Here is a 16,546-nt window from a genome sequence, read left to right as displayed (position 1 = left end):
GTAAACAGATCTTTGTGCTTTGTTAGACCTATCCTAGGTATACGCATTGGCTGATATAGTAATACAGATGGCTTAATATAATGGGCCACGTGAGAATCTCTGGTAATTGAATCTATATTTCTTGAGTTATTTTTGCTAATTTGATATTGCCTTTATGGCGCAACATTGCTGGGAAAGTGAGCTTTGTCACATGCGCCAAATATAACATAGTGGGACTGTGGGTTTGGGGCCAGTTCATTTTTTAATTTTTAATTTTTTTTACCTTTATTTTACTAGGCAAGTCAGTTAAGAACAAATTATTATTTTCAATGACGGCCCTAGGAACAGTGGGTTAACTGCCTGTTCAGGGGCAGAACGACAGATTTGTACCTTGTCAACTCGGGGATTCGAACTTGCAACCTTCCGGTTACTAGTCCAACGCTCTAACCACTAGGCTACCCTGCGCTAGTGGGCGCGAGTCCGACACAGCCCAGTGGGTGCAGGCGGGGTGCAGTATGGATAGCTACGGGAATGGGGTAAGGAAATCAGTCCTGCGTAGACCTCTACTATACCGTATTACCGGAAGTTCACACAATTACGCACATAACACTTTAGGCAACAGGGATCTTGATCCAGGAAGGGATGGGATGTCTCTGCTGTAACCATAAAGTTTGATCTTGACACTTAGCCACTTAGCCACTTAGCTAGCAAGTTAGCAAACCAAATTTATAGCTGGACTCCTGAGCTGGATATCATTTTATTTGACACATCTTAGATTTCTTGTAGTTATAAGCGGTGGCGTAGCACGGACCCCCCCCCCCTGCCCCCATGAGGCCAAAATATATACTATTTATTTTATTTAAACGCGATTGAAAGTCGTACCGTCTGTATTTCGAAATAGCCCTGCCTACGGTATAAACAGTATATAGCCCAAACCTAATGCACACTGTTACTGTGTTGACCTCTGTCAATCATTAACAGCACAGAGGTCAATGACTTCCTGATCTATTTACCTGTTCTCCCATTGGACTGTCAACATTTTTAAATAGTTTAACTATTTATTGACTGTTGTATGAACTGAACTCTGACTCCTGCCCTCTGTCTTCTCCACAGTGTCATCCAAGCACCGTTACCACTTCCTGTTGATAAGGTAAGGGTTGCAATGCATTCTTCTGTGGGGGGGGGGTGCTGTTATTTTAACCTCATGGGTTGCAATTAGGGTTAAAATTGGGGTGAGAGGTTAGGGTTGTGGCATGCTTCCCAACCAAAACCGTTCATGCTCATACACTACATAGTTAATAGTATATGCACTAGAGGTCGACCAATTAATTGGAATGGACGATAAATTAGGGCCGATTGCACTCCACGAGGAGACTGCGTGGCAGGCTGACTACCTGTTATGCGAGTGCAGCAAGGAGCCAAGGTAAGGTGCTAGCTAGCATTAAACTTATCTTCTAAAAATGTTTAAAAAAAATCTTAACTACACATGGTTGATATTACTAGTTCATCTAGCGTGTCCTGTGTTGCATATAATCGATGCGGTGCCTGTTAATCACAGCCTACTTCTCCAAACGGGTGATTTAACAAGCGCATTCGCGGAAAAAAAGCACTGTCGTTACACCAACGTGTACCTAACCATAAACATCAACGCCATTTCTTAAAATCAATACACAGAAGTATATATTTTAAACCTGCACATTTAGTTAAAAGAAATTGATGTTAGCAGGCAATATTAAACTAGGGAAATTGTCACTTCTCTTGCGTTCATTGCACGCAGAGTCAGGGTATATGCAACAGTTTGGGCCGCTTGGCTCGTTGCGAACTAATTTGCCAGAATTTTACGTCATTATGACATAACATTAGATAAAATATGGAACGGTTCCGTATTTCACTGAAAGAATAAACGTTTTGTTTTCTAAATGATAGTTTCCGGTTTTGACCATATTAATGACCAAAGGTTCGTATTTCTGTGTGTGTATTATATAATAATGAAGTCTATGGTTAGATAATTGATAGAGCAGTCTGACTGAGCGGTGGTAGGCAGCAGCAGGCTCGTAAGCATTCATTCAAACAGTACTTTACTGCGTTTGCCAGCAGCTCTTTGCAATGCTTCAAGCATTATGTATGTATGTGTGTGTGTGTGTGTGTGTCAGCTTTTTTTGGTCCTCCAATAATCAGTATCGACGTTGAAAAATCATTATCGGTCCTCTAATATAAATCATTATCGGTCCTCTAATATAAATCATTATCGGTCCTCTAATATAAATCATTATCGGTCCTCTAATATAAATCATTATCGGTCCTCTAATAAAAATCATTATCGGTCCTCTAATAAAAATCATTATCGGTCGACCTATAATATCTGCTCACAGAATACCTCTTTCCAAAATCATCAGCATTAACATTACTGCTACTACAACAGCCTCTACTCTTCTGGGAAGACTTTCCACTAGATGTTGGAACATTGCTGCTATAACAGCCTCCACTCTTCTGGGAAGACTTTCCACTAGATGTTGGAACATTGCTGCTATAACAGCCTCCACTCTTCTGGGAAGGCTTTCCACTAGATGTTGGAACATTGCTGCTATAACAGCCTCCACTCTTCTGGGAAGGCTTTCCACTAGATGTTGGAACATTGCTGCTATAACATCCTCAACTCTCCTGGGAAGGCTTTCCACTAGATGTTGGAACATTGCTGCTATAACAGCCTCCACTCTCCTGGGAAGGCTTTCCACTAGATGTTGGAACATTGCTGCTATAACAGCCTCCACTCTCCTGGGAAGGCTTTCCACTAGATGTTGGAACATTGCTGCTATAACAGCCTCTACTCTTCTGGGAAGGCTTTCCACTAGATGTTGGAACATTGCTGCTATAACAGCCTCTACTCTTCTGGGAAGGCTTTCCACTAGATGTTGGAACATTGCTGCTATAACAGCCTCTACTCTTCGGGGAAGGCTTTCCACTAGATGTTGGATCATTGCTGTGGGGAATTGCTTCCATTCAGTTACGAGCGTTAGTGAAGTCGGGCGATTAGGTCTGGCTCGCAGTCGGCATTTCAATTCATCTACAATCTCAACAAACCATTTCTGTATGGACCTCGCATTGTGCACGGGGGCATTGTCATGCTGAAACAGGCAAGGGCCTTGCCCAAACTGTTGCCACACAGTTGTCAGTACAGAATAATCTAGAATGTCATTGTATGCTGTAGCGTTAAGATTTCCCTTCACTGGAACTAAGGAGTCCGAACCACGAAAATCAGCCCCAGACCATTATTCCTCCTACACCAAACTTTACAGTTAGTATTATGCATTCGGCAGGTAGCGTTCTCCTGGCATCCGGCAATCCCATATTTGTTTGTCGGACTGCCAGATGGTGAAGCGTGATTCATCACTCCAGAGAACACATTTCCACTGCTCCAGGGTCCACGGCGAGCTTTACACAATTCCAGCCAGTGTTTGGCATTGCGCATGGTGTTAGCCTTGTGTGCGGCTGCTCGGCCGTGGAAACCAATTTCGTGAAGCTCCCGACTAACAGTTCTTGTGCCGAGGTTGCTTCCAGAGGCAGTTAGCAGCTCGGTAGTGATTGTTGCACCCAAAGACAGACCATTTTTATGTGGACACCCCTCCAATTCATGGAGGGGAAATTGCAGAGACGCTGGAGTCTGAACCAACCACTTGTTCAAAGAAATGGGGTAGGTTTCGTGAACAGTTCATCAAGGCAAAGAAATGGGGGTAGGTTTCGTGAACAGTTCATCAAGGCAAAGAAATGGGGGTAGGTTTCGTGAACAGTTCATCAAGGCAAGAAAAGAAGCAAGTGCCTCAGTGAAGATACCAGTGGAGAGGCTTCTTCAGAAATGCTTGTTCAGCACGGGAAGACTGAAAGCAGCATGCAATCTTCATCAAAGGATTGGGGTATGTTGTATTTTCTATTTTAGTCAACAAAAAGTAGCCATATTCTGCTAAATATAGCTAGCTCTAGCTACTATGCAGGCTAGCTCGCCTAGCAGGACACTCGTGCAGAGCAAGCAACCAAATTAACGTAAAGATCTTTACAACTTTTGATCAAACATTTTGTCAGAAATAATCATAAGCTTCCCACGTTGGTTACACCAAAGTTGAAGTTTGGTTTCAAGGTCCAGCTAGTCAAAGTGTTGCAACCGTTTGAGCAGAGTTGAGTAGGCCTGACCAAGCTATTATTCTCAACTCTGCTCTAACGGTTGCAAAATGATATGGTCTATTGTCGTCTCAGTTAATGATATTTCATGTTCATTGATCGGTTTGCATATGTGTAATAAATAGCCCTCTACCTTTTATTTTTCAAGGCACAAACGGGTGAATGGAGACCACACCTGGTTTTGTTTTCTGCCCCCCAAGCATTACCAGCACTGCCTGTTCACCTGTCCCCAAGTCCATCTCCCACACTGAGCTGCAGTGCAGAATTGGAAACAATCTCCATGTGGGACCTGGTAAGTAATATCCTGGGCCCATCTCCAAGACCTATTCCACTGGCTTGCTCCTCACCCACTCCACCGAGCAGCAGCAGCAGCAGGGCTGTGAGCTCCTCACCCACTCCACAGAGCAGCAGTAGAAGCAGGGCTGTGAGCTCCTCACCCACTCCACAGAACAGCAGTAGAAGCAGGGCTGTGAGCTCCTCACCCACTCCACAGAGCAGCAGTAGAAGCAGGGCAGGGCAGCAGTGTAGCAGGGCTGTGAGCTCCTCACCCACTCCACAGAGCAGAGCAGCAGCTCCTCACCCACTCCACAGAAGCAGGGCTGTGAGCTCCTCACCCACTCCACAGAGCAGCAGTAGAAGCAGGGCTGTGAGCTCCTCACCCACTCCACAGAGCAGCAGTAGTAGCAGGGCTGTGAGCTCCTCACCCACTCCACAGAGCAGCAGTAGCAGGGCTGTGAGCTCCTCACCCACTCCACAGAGCAGCAGTAGTAGCAGGGCTGTGAGCTCCTCAGCGATGCCACAGAGCAGCAGTAGCAAGGCTGTGAGCTCCTCAGCGATGCCACAGAGCAGTAGAAGCAAGGCTGTGAGCTCCTCAGTGATGCCACAGAGCAGCAGCATGCCACAGAGCAGTAGTAGCAGGGCTGTGAGCTCGTCACCCACTCCACATAGCAGCAGCAGTAGTAGCAGGGGTGTGAGAAGAGGAGGAAAGAGCTGCAGACTCGGCCCTTGACACATCACTGGCAAAGACATCGCAAATGATTTGAAGACGGATCTCAAAATCTGAAGAACGTCACGCACCGGAGCCACCAGCTTATCCCTGAGGTAAATAAATACAAATAATTTCCCTCTACTCTGATCCCCTTTCCTCTCTTCTGTTGTCTCCCCCCCTCTCCTCACCATGTACACTGTTCTCCAGACACTCCTAATGTCTCTTCCTCTCCACAGGGCCCTGGCACTTATAGCTGATTTCATGGATGAGGAATTCTATCAACAACTGCATGACATCAAGAAGAGGACATGGTCCGAACGACTGGGACCCCAGTGAAATTAACAACTAATTCTGTTGTTCAGACATCTCAGGAGTCAGACGCTATTGTTCCCAAAATATTTCTAGTCCTCATAAATATTTGTATCAACACTGAAACTTTTGTAAACAACGTTTGTTGTTTACGTGTCTGGTCATAGCAGACAATGGTGTATTGCATTTTACTTTCAGAAGCCAGAATAAAGATGTATTTTTGTGTGCTGAAAAAGCTCTGTTTGCTTCTTCTTCGCAATACAAGATGATAGAACGCATTCAATTTGAACATCAGGTGCTGATAACATAGAGATGCCAGCCACAGACTGATAACGTAGAGAAGAGCTGCCAGCCAGACTGATAACCTAGAGAAGAGCTGCCAGCCAGACTGATAACGTAGAGAAGAGCTGCCAGTCACAGACTGATAACGTAGAGAAGAGCTGCCAGCCAGACTGATAACCTAGAGAAGAGCTGCCAGCCAGACTGATAACGTAGAGAAGAGCTGTGAGCCACAGACTGATAACGTAGAGAAGAGCTGCCAGCCAGACTGATAACGTAGCGAAGAGCTGCCAGCCAGACTGATAACGTAGAGAAGAGCTGCCAGCCAGACTGATAACGTAGAGAAGAGCTGCCAGCCACAGACTGATAACGTAGAGAAGAGCTGCCAGCCACAGACTGATAACGTAGAGAAGAGCTGCCAGCCACAGACTGATAACGTAGAGAAGAGCTGCCAGCCAGACTGATAACCTAGAGAAGAGCTGCGAGCCACAGACTGATAACGTAGAGAAGAGCTGCGAGCCACAGACTGATAACGTAGAGAAGAGCTGCCAGCCACAGACTGATAACGTAGAGAAGAGCTGCCAGCCAGACTGATAACCTAGAGAAGAGCTGCGAGCCACAGACTGATAACGTAGAGAAGAGCTGCCAGCCACAGACTGATAACGTAGAGAAGAGCTGCCAGCCAGACTGATAACCTAGAGAAGAGCTACCAGCCAGACTGATAACCTAGAGAAGAGCTGCGAGCCACAGACTGATAACGCAGAGAAGAGCTGCCAGCCACAAACTGATAACGTAGAGAAGAGCTGCCAGCCAGACTGATAACCTAGAGAAGAGCTGCCAGCCAGACTGATAACCTAGAGAAGAGCTGTGAGCCACAGACTTGACAGGTTTTCTTCAATCAAATCTAAATGACTGAACACTGAGACGCCATAGAATCGGGTTTCATTTTATTAACAAGATTCAAATTCTACTTTTTTTGGTTCAATGTATTTTGGTTTACAGTGCACACAAAGAACTGAGTCTGTGAGCAGTCCAAAAATCTGATTGGCTGATTGGGTTGAGTTGTCCTCTCCGAACCATGTTTTCCTTCCATGGCACATGTCTCGGGGGGGTCCTTTTAACAAGCAATCTCTCTGAGATTGGTGTCCCCTGCCACAACCCTCCACTCTCCAGGTTGGTAGTTGGCAGAAGGGATGGGTGTGTCAGCAACAGCGGGAGGCACGTATCTTGCGTTTTGCTCATGAGCTTCATCCGTGGAGGACAGGTAGTTGTGGAGGGCCACACATGCCCTTAGCCTTTTGTACGTCAGACGTTCATGAAAACTCATCCGTGTAGGCTTTTGGAATATGGTTCCTGGAAAATGGTGTGTTGTTCTGTCCGTCTTTATCTACAGGGCCTTCGGGAAGTATTCAGACCCCTTGTCTTTTTCCAGATTTTGTTACATTACAGCTTTATTCTAAAGTGGATTAAATAAAAACATTTTTATCAATCTACACACAATACCCCATAATGACAAAGCGAAAACCAGGTTTTTAGAATTTTTTTGAAGATCTATTTAAAGTAAACATACCTTTTATTTACATACATATTCAGACCCTTGGCTCTGAGACTTGAAATTGAGTTCAGTTGTATCCTGTTTCCATTGATCATCCTTGAGATGTTTCTACAACTTGGGAGTCCACCTGTGGTAAATTCAATTGATTTGGAAATTATTTGGAAAGGCACACACCTGTCTATGTAAGGTCCCACAGTTGACAGTGCATGTCAGAGCAGAAACCAAATTGTCCGTAGAGCTCTGATACAGGATTGCGTCGAGGCACAGATCTGGGGAAGGGTACCAAAAAGATGTCTGCAGCATTGAAGATCCCCCAAGAACACCGTGACCTCCATTCTTAAATGGAGGAACTTTGAACCACTAAGAGACTGCAGAGTTTGGCCTGGTCTAGGAAATCGGGGGAGAAGGGCTTTTATCAAGGAGGTGACCAAGAACCTGATGTTCAAACTGACAAAGCTCTGAAGTTCTCCCAGAAGGACAACCATCTCTGCATCAATCCACCAATCTCTTTGTAGAGTGGCCAGATGGAAGCCACTCCACAGTAAAAGGCACATAACAGCCCAAAGGCACCTTTTTTATTTTATTTAACTAGACATGTCCGTTAAGAACAAATTCTTATTTTACGACGGCCTACCCCGGCCAAACCCTCCCCTTACCCGGGTGACACTGGGCAAATTGTGCGCCGCCCTATGTGACTTACGATCACGGCCGGATGTGATACAGGCCGGGATCGAATCAGGCTCTGTAGTGATGCCTCTAGAACTGAGATGCAGTGCCTTAGACCGCTGCGCCACTCGGGAACCCTGAAGATTCTCAGAACATGAGAAAAAAAGATTCTCTGGTCTGATGAAACCAAGATTGAAATCTTCGGCCTGAATGCCAAGTGTCACGTCTGGAGGAAACCTGGCACCATCCCTATGGTGAAGCATGCTGTGGGGATTTTTTTCAGCGGCAGGACCTGGGAGACTAGATCGGATCGAGGCAAAGATGAACGGAGCAAAGTAGAGATCCTTTATGGAAACCTGCTCAGGACCTCCGACTGGGGCAAAGGTTCACCTTCCAACAGGACAACGACCCTAACCACACAGCCAAGAGAACATAGGAGTGGCTTCGGGACAAGTCTCTGAATGTCCTTGAGTGGTCCAGGCAAAACCCAGACTTGAACCCGATCGAACATCTCTGGAGAGACTGAAAATAGCTGTGCAACGATACTCCCCATCCAACCTGACAGAGGTTGAGAGGATCTGCAGAGAAGATTGGGAGAAACTCCCAAATACAGGTGTCCCAAGCATGTACCCAAGAAAACTCAGCTGCCAAAGGTGCTTTAACAAAGTCCTGAGTAAATGGTCTGAATATTTGTTCAAATGTGATATTTAAGTTTTGATTTTTTTATAGATTAGTCAACATTTCTAAAAACCCGTTTTTGCCTTGTCATGATGGGGTGTTGTGTGTAGATTGAGGAAAACAATTGAATCTATATTAGAATGAGGCTGGAGCGTAACAAAATATGGACAAGTCAAGAAGTCTGAATACTTTCCGAAGGCACTGTAGTAAACCTCTAGTAACTGACCAGGTTTTATGACATCACGTAGTACGACTGTGACCGTAACACCTCGTCAGTTACGTCACGTGGTAAGACTGGCCGTAACACCTCGTCAGTTAGGTCACGTAGTAAGACTGGGGACGTAACACCTCGTCAGTTAGGTCACGTGGTAAGACTGGGGCCGTAACACCTCGTCAGTTACGTCACGTGGTAAGACTGGGGCCGTAACACCTCGTCAGTTAGGTCACGTGGTAAGACTGGGGCCGTAACACCTCGTCAGTCACGTAAGACTGGGGCCGTAACACCTCGTCAGTCACGTGGTAAGACTGGGTCCGTAACACCTCGTCAGTCACGTAGTAAGACTGGGGCCGTAACACCTCGTCAGTTAGGTCACGTGGTAAGACTGGGGCCGTAACACCTCGTCAGTTAGGTCACGTAGTAAGACTGGGGCCGTAACACCTCGTCAGTTAGGTCACGTGGTAAGACTGGGGCCGTAACACCTCGTCAGTTAGGTCACGTGGTAAGACTGGGGCCGTAACACCTCGTCAGTTACGTCACGTGGTAAGACTGGCCGTAACACCTCGTCAGTTAGGTCACGTAGTAAGACTGGGGCCGTAACACCTCGTCAGTCACGTCACGTGGTAAGACTGTGGCCGTAACACCTCGTCAGTTAGGTCACGTAGTAAGACTGTGGCCGTAACACCTCGTCAGTTAGGTCACGTAGTACGACTGGGGCTGTAACACCTCGTCAGTTAGGTCACGTAGTACGACTGGGGCTGTAACACCTCGTCAGTCAGGTCACGTGGTAAGACTGTGGCCGTAACACTTCGTCAGTCACGTAGTAAGACTGTGGCCGTAACACTTCGTCAGTCACGTCACGTAGTAAGACTGTGGCCGTAACACCTCGTCAGTTAGGTCACGTAGTAAGACTGGGGCCGTAACACCTCGTCAGTTAGGTCACGTAGTAAGACTGGCCGTAACACCTCGTCAGTCACGTAGTAAGACTGTGGCCGTAACACCTCGTCAGTTAGGTCACGTAGTAAGACTGGGGCCGTAACACCTCGTCAGTTAGGTCACGTAGTAAGACTGGGGCCGTAACACCTCGTCAGTTAGGTCACGTGGTAAGACTGGGGCCGTAACACCTCGTCAGTTAGGTCACGTGGTAAGACTGGCCGTAACACCTCGTCAGTCACGTCACGTGGTAAGACTGGCCCTAACACCTCGTCAGTTAGGTCACGTAGTACGACTGGGGCCGTAACACCTCGTCAGTTAGGTCACGTGGTAAGACTGGGGCCGTAACACCTCGTCAGTCAGGTCACGTGGTAAGACTGTGGCCGTAACTATTTCAAAATATCGTGTCAACTGTCAGTCACGTAGTAAGACTGTGGTCACTCAACCGTACAAACACTCAATATATTTTAGCGTATGCAACTTGTGTTCCAGTCACGTAGTAAGACTGTAAAAAAGAAAGACCCCTTGATACCACAACAGGCCGTATCGATACAAACACCTTGTGTTCTAGTTTCCGACAGTAAATATCTAACAATCAGTTAGGTCACGTGTGTGTAAGACTGGGGCCGTAAATGCTGTAGGTTAGTATTTGTCAGCAATAGTTCAAAGATGGCATTTGACTAAAATACAGTAAATACCAATACAAATGATTTAAACAGTATGTAAACATTAAAGTCACGTTCCCTTATTAAAGACCAGTGTGCGACTATGTACACAGGGCAGCAGCCTCTAAAGTGCAGGGTTGAGTAAGGTCACGGTGACTGGTAAGACTGGGGCCAGCTAGTGGTAACATTTAACAGTCTAATGGCCTTGAGGTCAGTCTCTGGTAAGACTGGGGCCTGTAACTGACCTCGCCTTCTGGTTGGTCACGGGTGAAAGGCTGGCTCGGGTGGTTGATTGCTTTCCTTTGACACTGGGTGCTGTAGAGTTGGAGGTCACGTGCCCCCAGTAAGACTGGGGCCGTAACGGATGCTGACTGTGCAGATGTTAGGTCACAGTGGGCCACCCTCTAAGACTGCGGATGCCGTGCAGATGCCATACCAGGCGGTGTGCACCCAGTTTCACATTGGGCCACCCACGCCCAGCGGAAGACTGGGGCCATACCAGGTGGTGATGCAGCCTGACAGGATGCTCTCAGTCATCTGTAAAAGTTTTAAGACTGGGGCCGTAATGAACCATTTCGTTGTCAGTCACGTAGGAAGTAAGACTGGGGCCGTGAAACACATTCTCGTCAGTCACGTCCAGTAAGACTGGGGCCGTAACACCTGACCTCACCACACCACTAACCAGGTAGGCTAGTTGGAGAACGTTCTCATTTGCAAGACCTCACGTGGTAAGACTGGGTTTGAACAGGGACTTTTATATTTTTTTTTATTTCACCTTTATTTAACCAGGTAGGCTAGTTAGAACAAGTCATTTGTAGTAAGACTGGCCAAGATAAACAGCTGTGAACAGTCACAGAGTAAGACTGTAAGCAATTAACAAGTCAATAACACAGTAGAAATAAAATGGGCAGTCTAGGTCAATGTGGCAAAAGACTGAGGGGGCCGTAAACAGTTTTGCAGATTAACAGTTCAGAGGTCATGTACAGGTAAGATTGGGGCAAAAGAGCAGAAAAGTAAATAAATAAATAAATAAAATTTAAAAAAACAGTATAAAAACAGTATGGGGTCAGGTAGGTGAAAAGACTGGCTATTTACCAATAGACTATGTACAGCTGCAGCGATCAGTTAGGTCACGATGTTTAAGACTGGGGGAGATAAACAACTCAGCGATTTTGCAGTTAGGTCACGTGGTAAGACTGGGGCCCAAACAGGTGTCAGCTTTAGGATGATCAGTGAGATACAGACTGGGGCCGTAACGGATGGGTGTTGCCATCGTGACCAGTCACGAGATAAAGACTGGGGACTTGTAGATGACCTGGAGCCAGTGGGTCAGTCACGTAGTAAGACTGGGGCATACAAGTCGCAACATAAGGTGCTTTGGTGACACGGATGGCACTAGATAGTCACAGTTTGTGGTAAGTGTTGGGGCCGTAACACCTCGTCAGTTAGGTCACTAGTGGTAAGACTGGGGCTTTGTTGCGGAATAACACATTTGTTTTACTCTTGATTTGATTTTCAGTTAGGTCAGAGTTTGCAGTAAGACTGGTACTTAACATGTCCACATATTCAGTCGGAACCATCACGTGAGTAAGACTGCGGGTGCAGGCACACTCGTTCAGTTTGGTCACGTAGTAAGACTGGGGCCGTAACACCTGGCATCAGTTAGGTCACGTGGTAAGACTGGGGCCGTAGAACACCTCGTCAGGTGGATCAGGTCACGCAGTAAGACATGATATATACAGAGAAAAGAGTCGCCAGTCACGTAGTAAGACTGGGGCCCCGATTTGAACACTGAACTCTGTCTGTCAGTGGTAAGACAGGCAAGGCAGTCATCCGAGAAACAGGCTACTGAGTCTGCCGATAAGAATATGGTGATTGACAGTGGTAAGACTTGGGGCGATGAACACGGCTGCACAGTACTGTTAGGTCACGTGGTAAGACTGGGGCCGTAACACCTCCCATGTATATTATTAAGAAATAATGAAGCTGGCCCAGAAACGGACAGCAACACGTTGATCTTTCCTGGCTCAGACGAAAAGAATGTTCTATTTCAAAATATGAACGTGTCAACTGTATTTGATCAAGCTCTTTGACATCTGATCGTTGGGTAAAGGAGAACCAGGCAAGTTAAGGTCTCTTCATAGTCCTCAACATGAGCTACAGGATGCAAACTTCAGCCTGAAAAACTGGCCTGAACATATTCACAGTAATACGGTACCTTGAAGTATTCATACCCCTTGATACCACATTTTGTTGTTACAGCCTGAATTCAGAATGGATTAAATATATTTTTCTTCCTGAACAACTATCACGGGGCGATACAAATGTTTTTTTTGGTCAGGTCTGGATGAACCAACATATATTTTTGGTTATGTTTATTGAACGGAATGCTTATCTAAAATGGTGTTACTTTTAAAGAAGTTTCCTCAACAGATGAGGTCAATGTCCTTCAAATATCTAACAATACACAGGAATGTAAAAAAGAAAGATTAACGGAATAAAGAATTATTAGGTCGGAGGTGTATTTGGAGGGCCAGTTGGTCAGGTCCGTCTGTGAGAGTGCCCTTGTTTACAGAGTTAAGGTTGTACCTGTGGGTGTGATTTGAGTGAGATTGGGGAAATGCTGTAGGATATAGCATATGTAGTTTGTACAGCTGAATAGTTCAATCACAAATGGTGTCCATGGCATTTGACTAAAATACAGTAAATACCAATACAAATGATTTAAACAGTATGTAAACATTAAAGTGACCCGTGTTCCCTTATTAAAGGGACCAGTGTGATTCCACGACTATGTACACAGGGCAGCAGCCTCTAAAGTGCAGGGTTGAGTAACCGGGTGGTAGCCGGCTTGTGACGGTGACTAAAGTTCAGGGCAGGATGTGTGGAGGCCAGCTAGTGGTGGCTATTTAACAGTCTAATGGCCTTGAGATTGAAGCTGTTTTTCAGTCTCTCGGTCCCAGGCACTGGGTTGATGACACCTGTAATGGGTGACCTCGCATTCTGGATGGACAAAGGAGGTGAACAGGCTGTGGTCTAGGTGGTTGATTGCTTTCCATATTGACACTGAGAGAGTGCTGTAGATGTCCAGGTGTTGATTTGGGCAGGCGGTGTGCCCCCAGTTTCACATTGGGCCACCCTCTGGAGAGCCCAGCGGATGCTGACGGTGCAGATGCCATACCGGTGGATGGGCAGGGGGTGTGCATCCAGGTTTTTTTTTTTTTTTTTTTTTTTTTTTTTCACATTGGGCCAGTTAGCCCTGGAGGTTCTTGAGTGTGTCATAAAAATAAGAGCCCAGCGGATGCTGACGGTGCAGATAAACAAATTAAAAATCAAAAAGAGATAGTAAATGGGGTCAGGCGGTGTGCAGGCCCCAGTTTCACATTGGGCCAACCCTCTGGAGAGCCCAGCGGATGCTGAGCGAGTGCAGGTGCCATACCAGTCTGTTTATTTATTCCTCGGACTTCATCGGCGGTGTGATGAGTCTGTTTATTTATTCCTCTTCAGCCTGACAGGATGCTCTCAATGGTGCATCTGTAAAAGTTTTAGTCTTAGTGTGGTGAACCTGATGGAGGCGGCGTGTCGGCAGTAGAGGGTGTAGAGGGTCTGTGTTGATTTTTGAACCATTTCAAGTTGTCAGTGATGCTGCTAACTACTTGCTCTGGGACGTTAGCCAGGGAACTTCGGATTGCAGCGCTTTTCACCCTCCCACTTCGGCCCCATTGATGTGAATGGAGGCATTCTCCCTCTGCTGTCTCCTGAAGTCCACGATCAACTCATTGGGTGATCGGGTTGCAGGAGAATATTTCAGCCTGTGGTTGGGAAGAGATTTATTTCTCGGGAGACACCACACCAGGCCAGGGACAAGACAAAACCACTAGTCGTTGTTTGAACAGGGACTACAGGAAGGGGCAGAGTACGCACACAATACCCCATAATGATGAAGTGAAAACATTTTTTTATTTTTTTTATGTGAAAATGTATTTATAATTGAAATACAGAAATATCTTTGCCACATGTGTTGCAGTTTCACTTCAGTGCCTTGTTGCAAACAGGATGCATGTTTGAAATATTTTTTTTTATTCTGTACAGGCTTCCTTCTTTTCAGTCTGTCAATTAGGTTAGTATTGTGGAGTAACTACAATGTTGTTGATCCGTCCTCAGTTTTCTCAAATTACAGCCATTCAACTTTGTTTTAAAGTCACTATTGGCTTCATGGTGAAATCGGAGCACGCTGGGCTCAGCCGGAGCACGCTGGGCTCAGCCGGAGCACGCTGGGCTCAGCCGGAGCACGCTGGGCTCAATAGGATGGCAGGTGGCTTAGGGTGTTGGGCCAGTAACTGAAAGGTTACTAGATCGAATCCCCGAGCTGACAAGGTAAAAATCTGTCGTTCTGCCCCTGAACAAGGCAGTTAACCCACTGTTCCAAGGCCATCATTGTAAATAAGAATTTGTTCTTAACTGATTTTTTTTTTGTATAATAAAATAGGAGCACACTGGGCTCAGCAGGAGCACGCTGGGCTGGGCTCAGCAGGAGCACGCTGGGCTGGGCTCAGCAGGAGCACGCTGGGCTGGGCTCAGCCGGAGCACGCTGGGCTGGGCTCAGCAGGAGCACGCTGGGCTGGGCTCAGCAGGAGCACGCTGGGCTGGGCTCAGCAGGAGCACGCTGGGCTGGGCTCAGCAGGAGCACGCTGGGCTGGGCTCAGCAGGAGCACGCTGGGCTGGGCTCAGCCGGAGCACGCTGGGCTGGGCTCAGCAGGAGCTCCTACTAAGCCTGGTGTGCTCCTATTTGATTATATTTAGGAACCTCAGTGATTTATGGTAAATTCTGAATAGCAGAGTCTTTTCAAAATATTTCAAAACTGATGGTTTGGTGTATAAATATAGACGATAGGCTACAATATTATGCAAAGTTAGTATTGAACAATATTTCTTGATTGCCATTTACATTGTGTATAGTTTTTTTTGTGTGCCACTGTACCCTTTAAGCCCACCTGAGATAAATATCACATATACGAAAATGTAATCTGTGTATGGTGCAAGGTTAATTTAACAGTGAAATAGACGTGAGCTGTGAATGCCTGAAATATTTTTTATCTTGTTGTAGTTTAAGTAATGTTTCTACTGTGTGACTTTGACATGCTGGCACGACTGGTAGAAATGGAGAGAAAAAAAAAAACATTTTCAATTGGCAAGAAATAGTAGGTTATAGATATAATAACCAGATGAATTGGTTGAAATATTAAACTGGAGAATGTATTTGTTTTATCCACAGATGGAAGTGGGAATGTGGGTTTAGTAGATACCCAAGCTAAAGTGAAGGATTACATTGAAGCCTCAGTGGGGAGGAAACTCTTTGGCTCATTTATGTTGCTGAAAACTGCTGGAGGAATTATTGCTATTCCATTGTAGTTTCTGTTGCATTCAGTAGCATCTATGAATGACAATAATAGTATTGACGTCAAACCAAGGACACAGGGGGGTGGTGGTTCCTCATGTTGTGAGATTCTCACTAGTGTTTTACAGAACTGCTTCTGAGAGATTAGGATCAGGACATGCAATTGTTACACGACTGTAACATAATGGATGACTGCAGTGTAGCTGTTATTAGGAGGACATGTTGCATGAGTTGCTAAGGCATCAGAATATGTAAGTGTGTTATATTACATTTAAACTCCGCAACAACAACAACAAAGTCCTCTCACTGTCAACTGCGTTTATCTTCAGCAAACTGAACATGTGTAGATATTTGTATGAATATAACAAGATTCAACAACTGAGACATAAACTGAACAAGTTCCACAGACATGTGACTGACAGAAATGGAATAATGCGTCCCTGAACAAAGGGGGGGTCAAAATCAAAAGTAACAGTCAGTATCTGGTGTGGCCACCAGCTGCATTAAGTACTGCAGTGCATCTCCTACTTGTGGACAGGACCATATTTGCCAGTTCTTGCTGTGAGATGTTACCCCACTCTTCCACCAAGGCACCTGCAAGTTCCCGGACATTTCTGGTGGGCATGGCACTAAAAAAAATCGGTGTTTTTGGAAACTGATTTGGCCAATTTTTTAACACCTTTATTTAACTAGGCAAGTCAGTTAA

General features: G+C 45.9%; 1 protein-coding gene across 13 annotated transcripts in view; it reads left to right on the top strand.

Moving 5' to 3' along the window:
* Window positions 1-16,546, top strand: part of slmapa (sarcolemma associated protein a) — a 192,516-nt gene that overhangs the window by 57,157 nt on the left and 118,813 nt on the right. For all 13 annotated transcript variants that reach the window (XM_065004686.1, XM_065004679.1, XM_065004683.1 and 10 more), the window contains one exon: window positions 1,093-1,129. In XM_065004686.1, the coding sequence (XP_064860758.1) occupies window positions 1,093-1,129 (37 nt within the window). The remainder of the gene's footprint in view (window positions 1-1,092; window positions 1,130-16,546) is intronic.

Source organism: Oncorhynchus nerka, linkage group LG2, assembly GCF_034236695.1.
Source record: "Oncorhynchus nerka isolate Pitt River linkage group LG2, Oner_Uvic_2.0, whole genome shotgun sequence".
NCBI classification, from domain to species: Eukaryota; Metazoa; Chordata; class Actinopteri; order Salmoniformes; family Salmonidae; genus Oncorhynchus; species Oncorhynchus nerka.
Note: the sequence above shows the minus strand (reverse complement) of the source record. Positions and strands in the feature narration are given on the sequence as shown.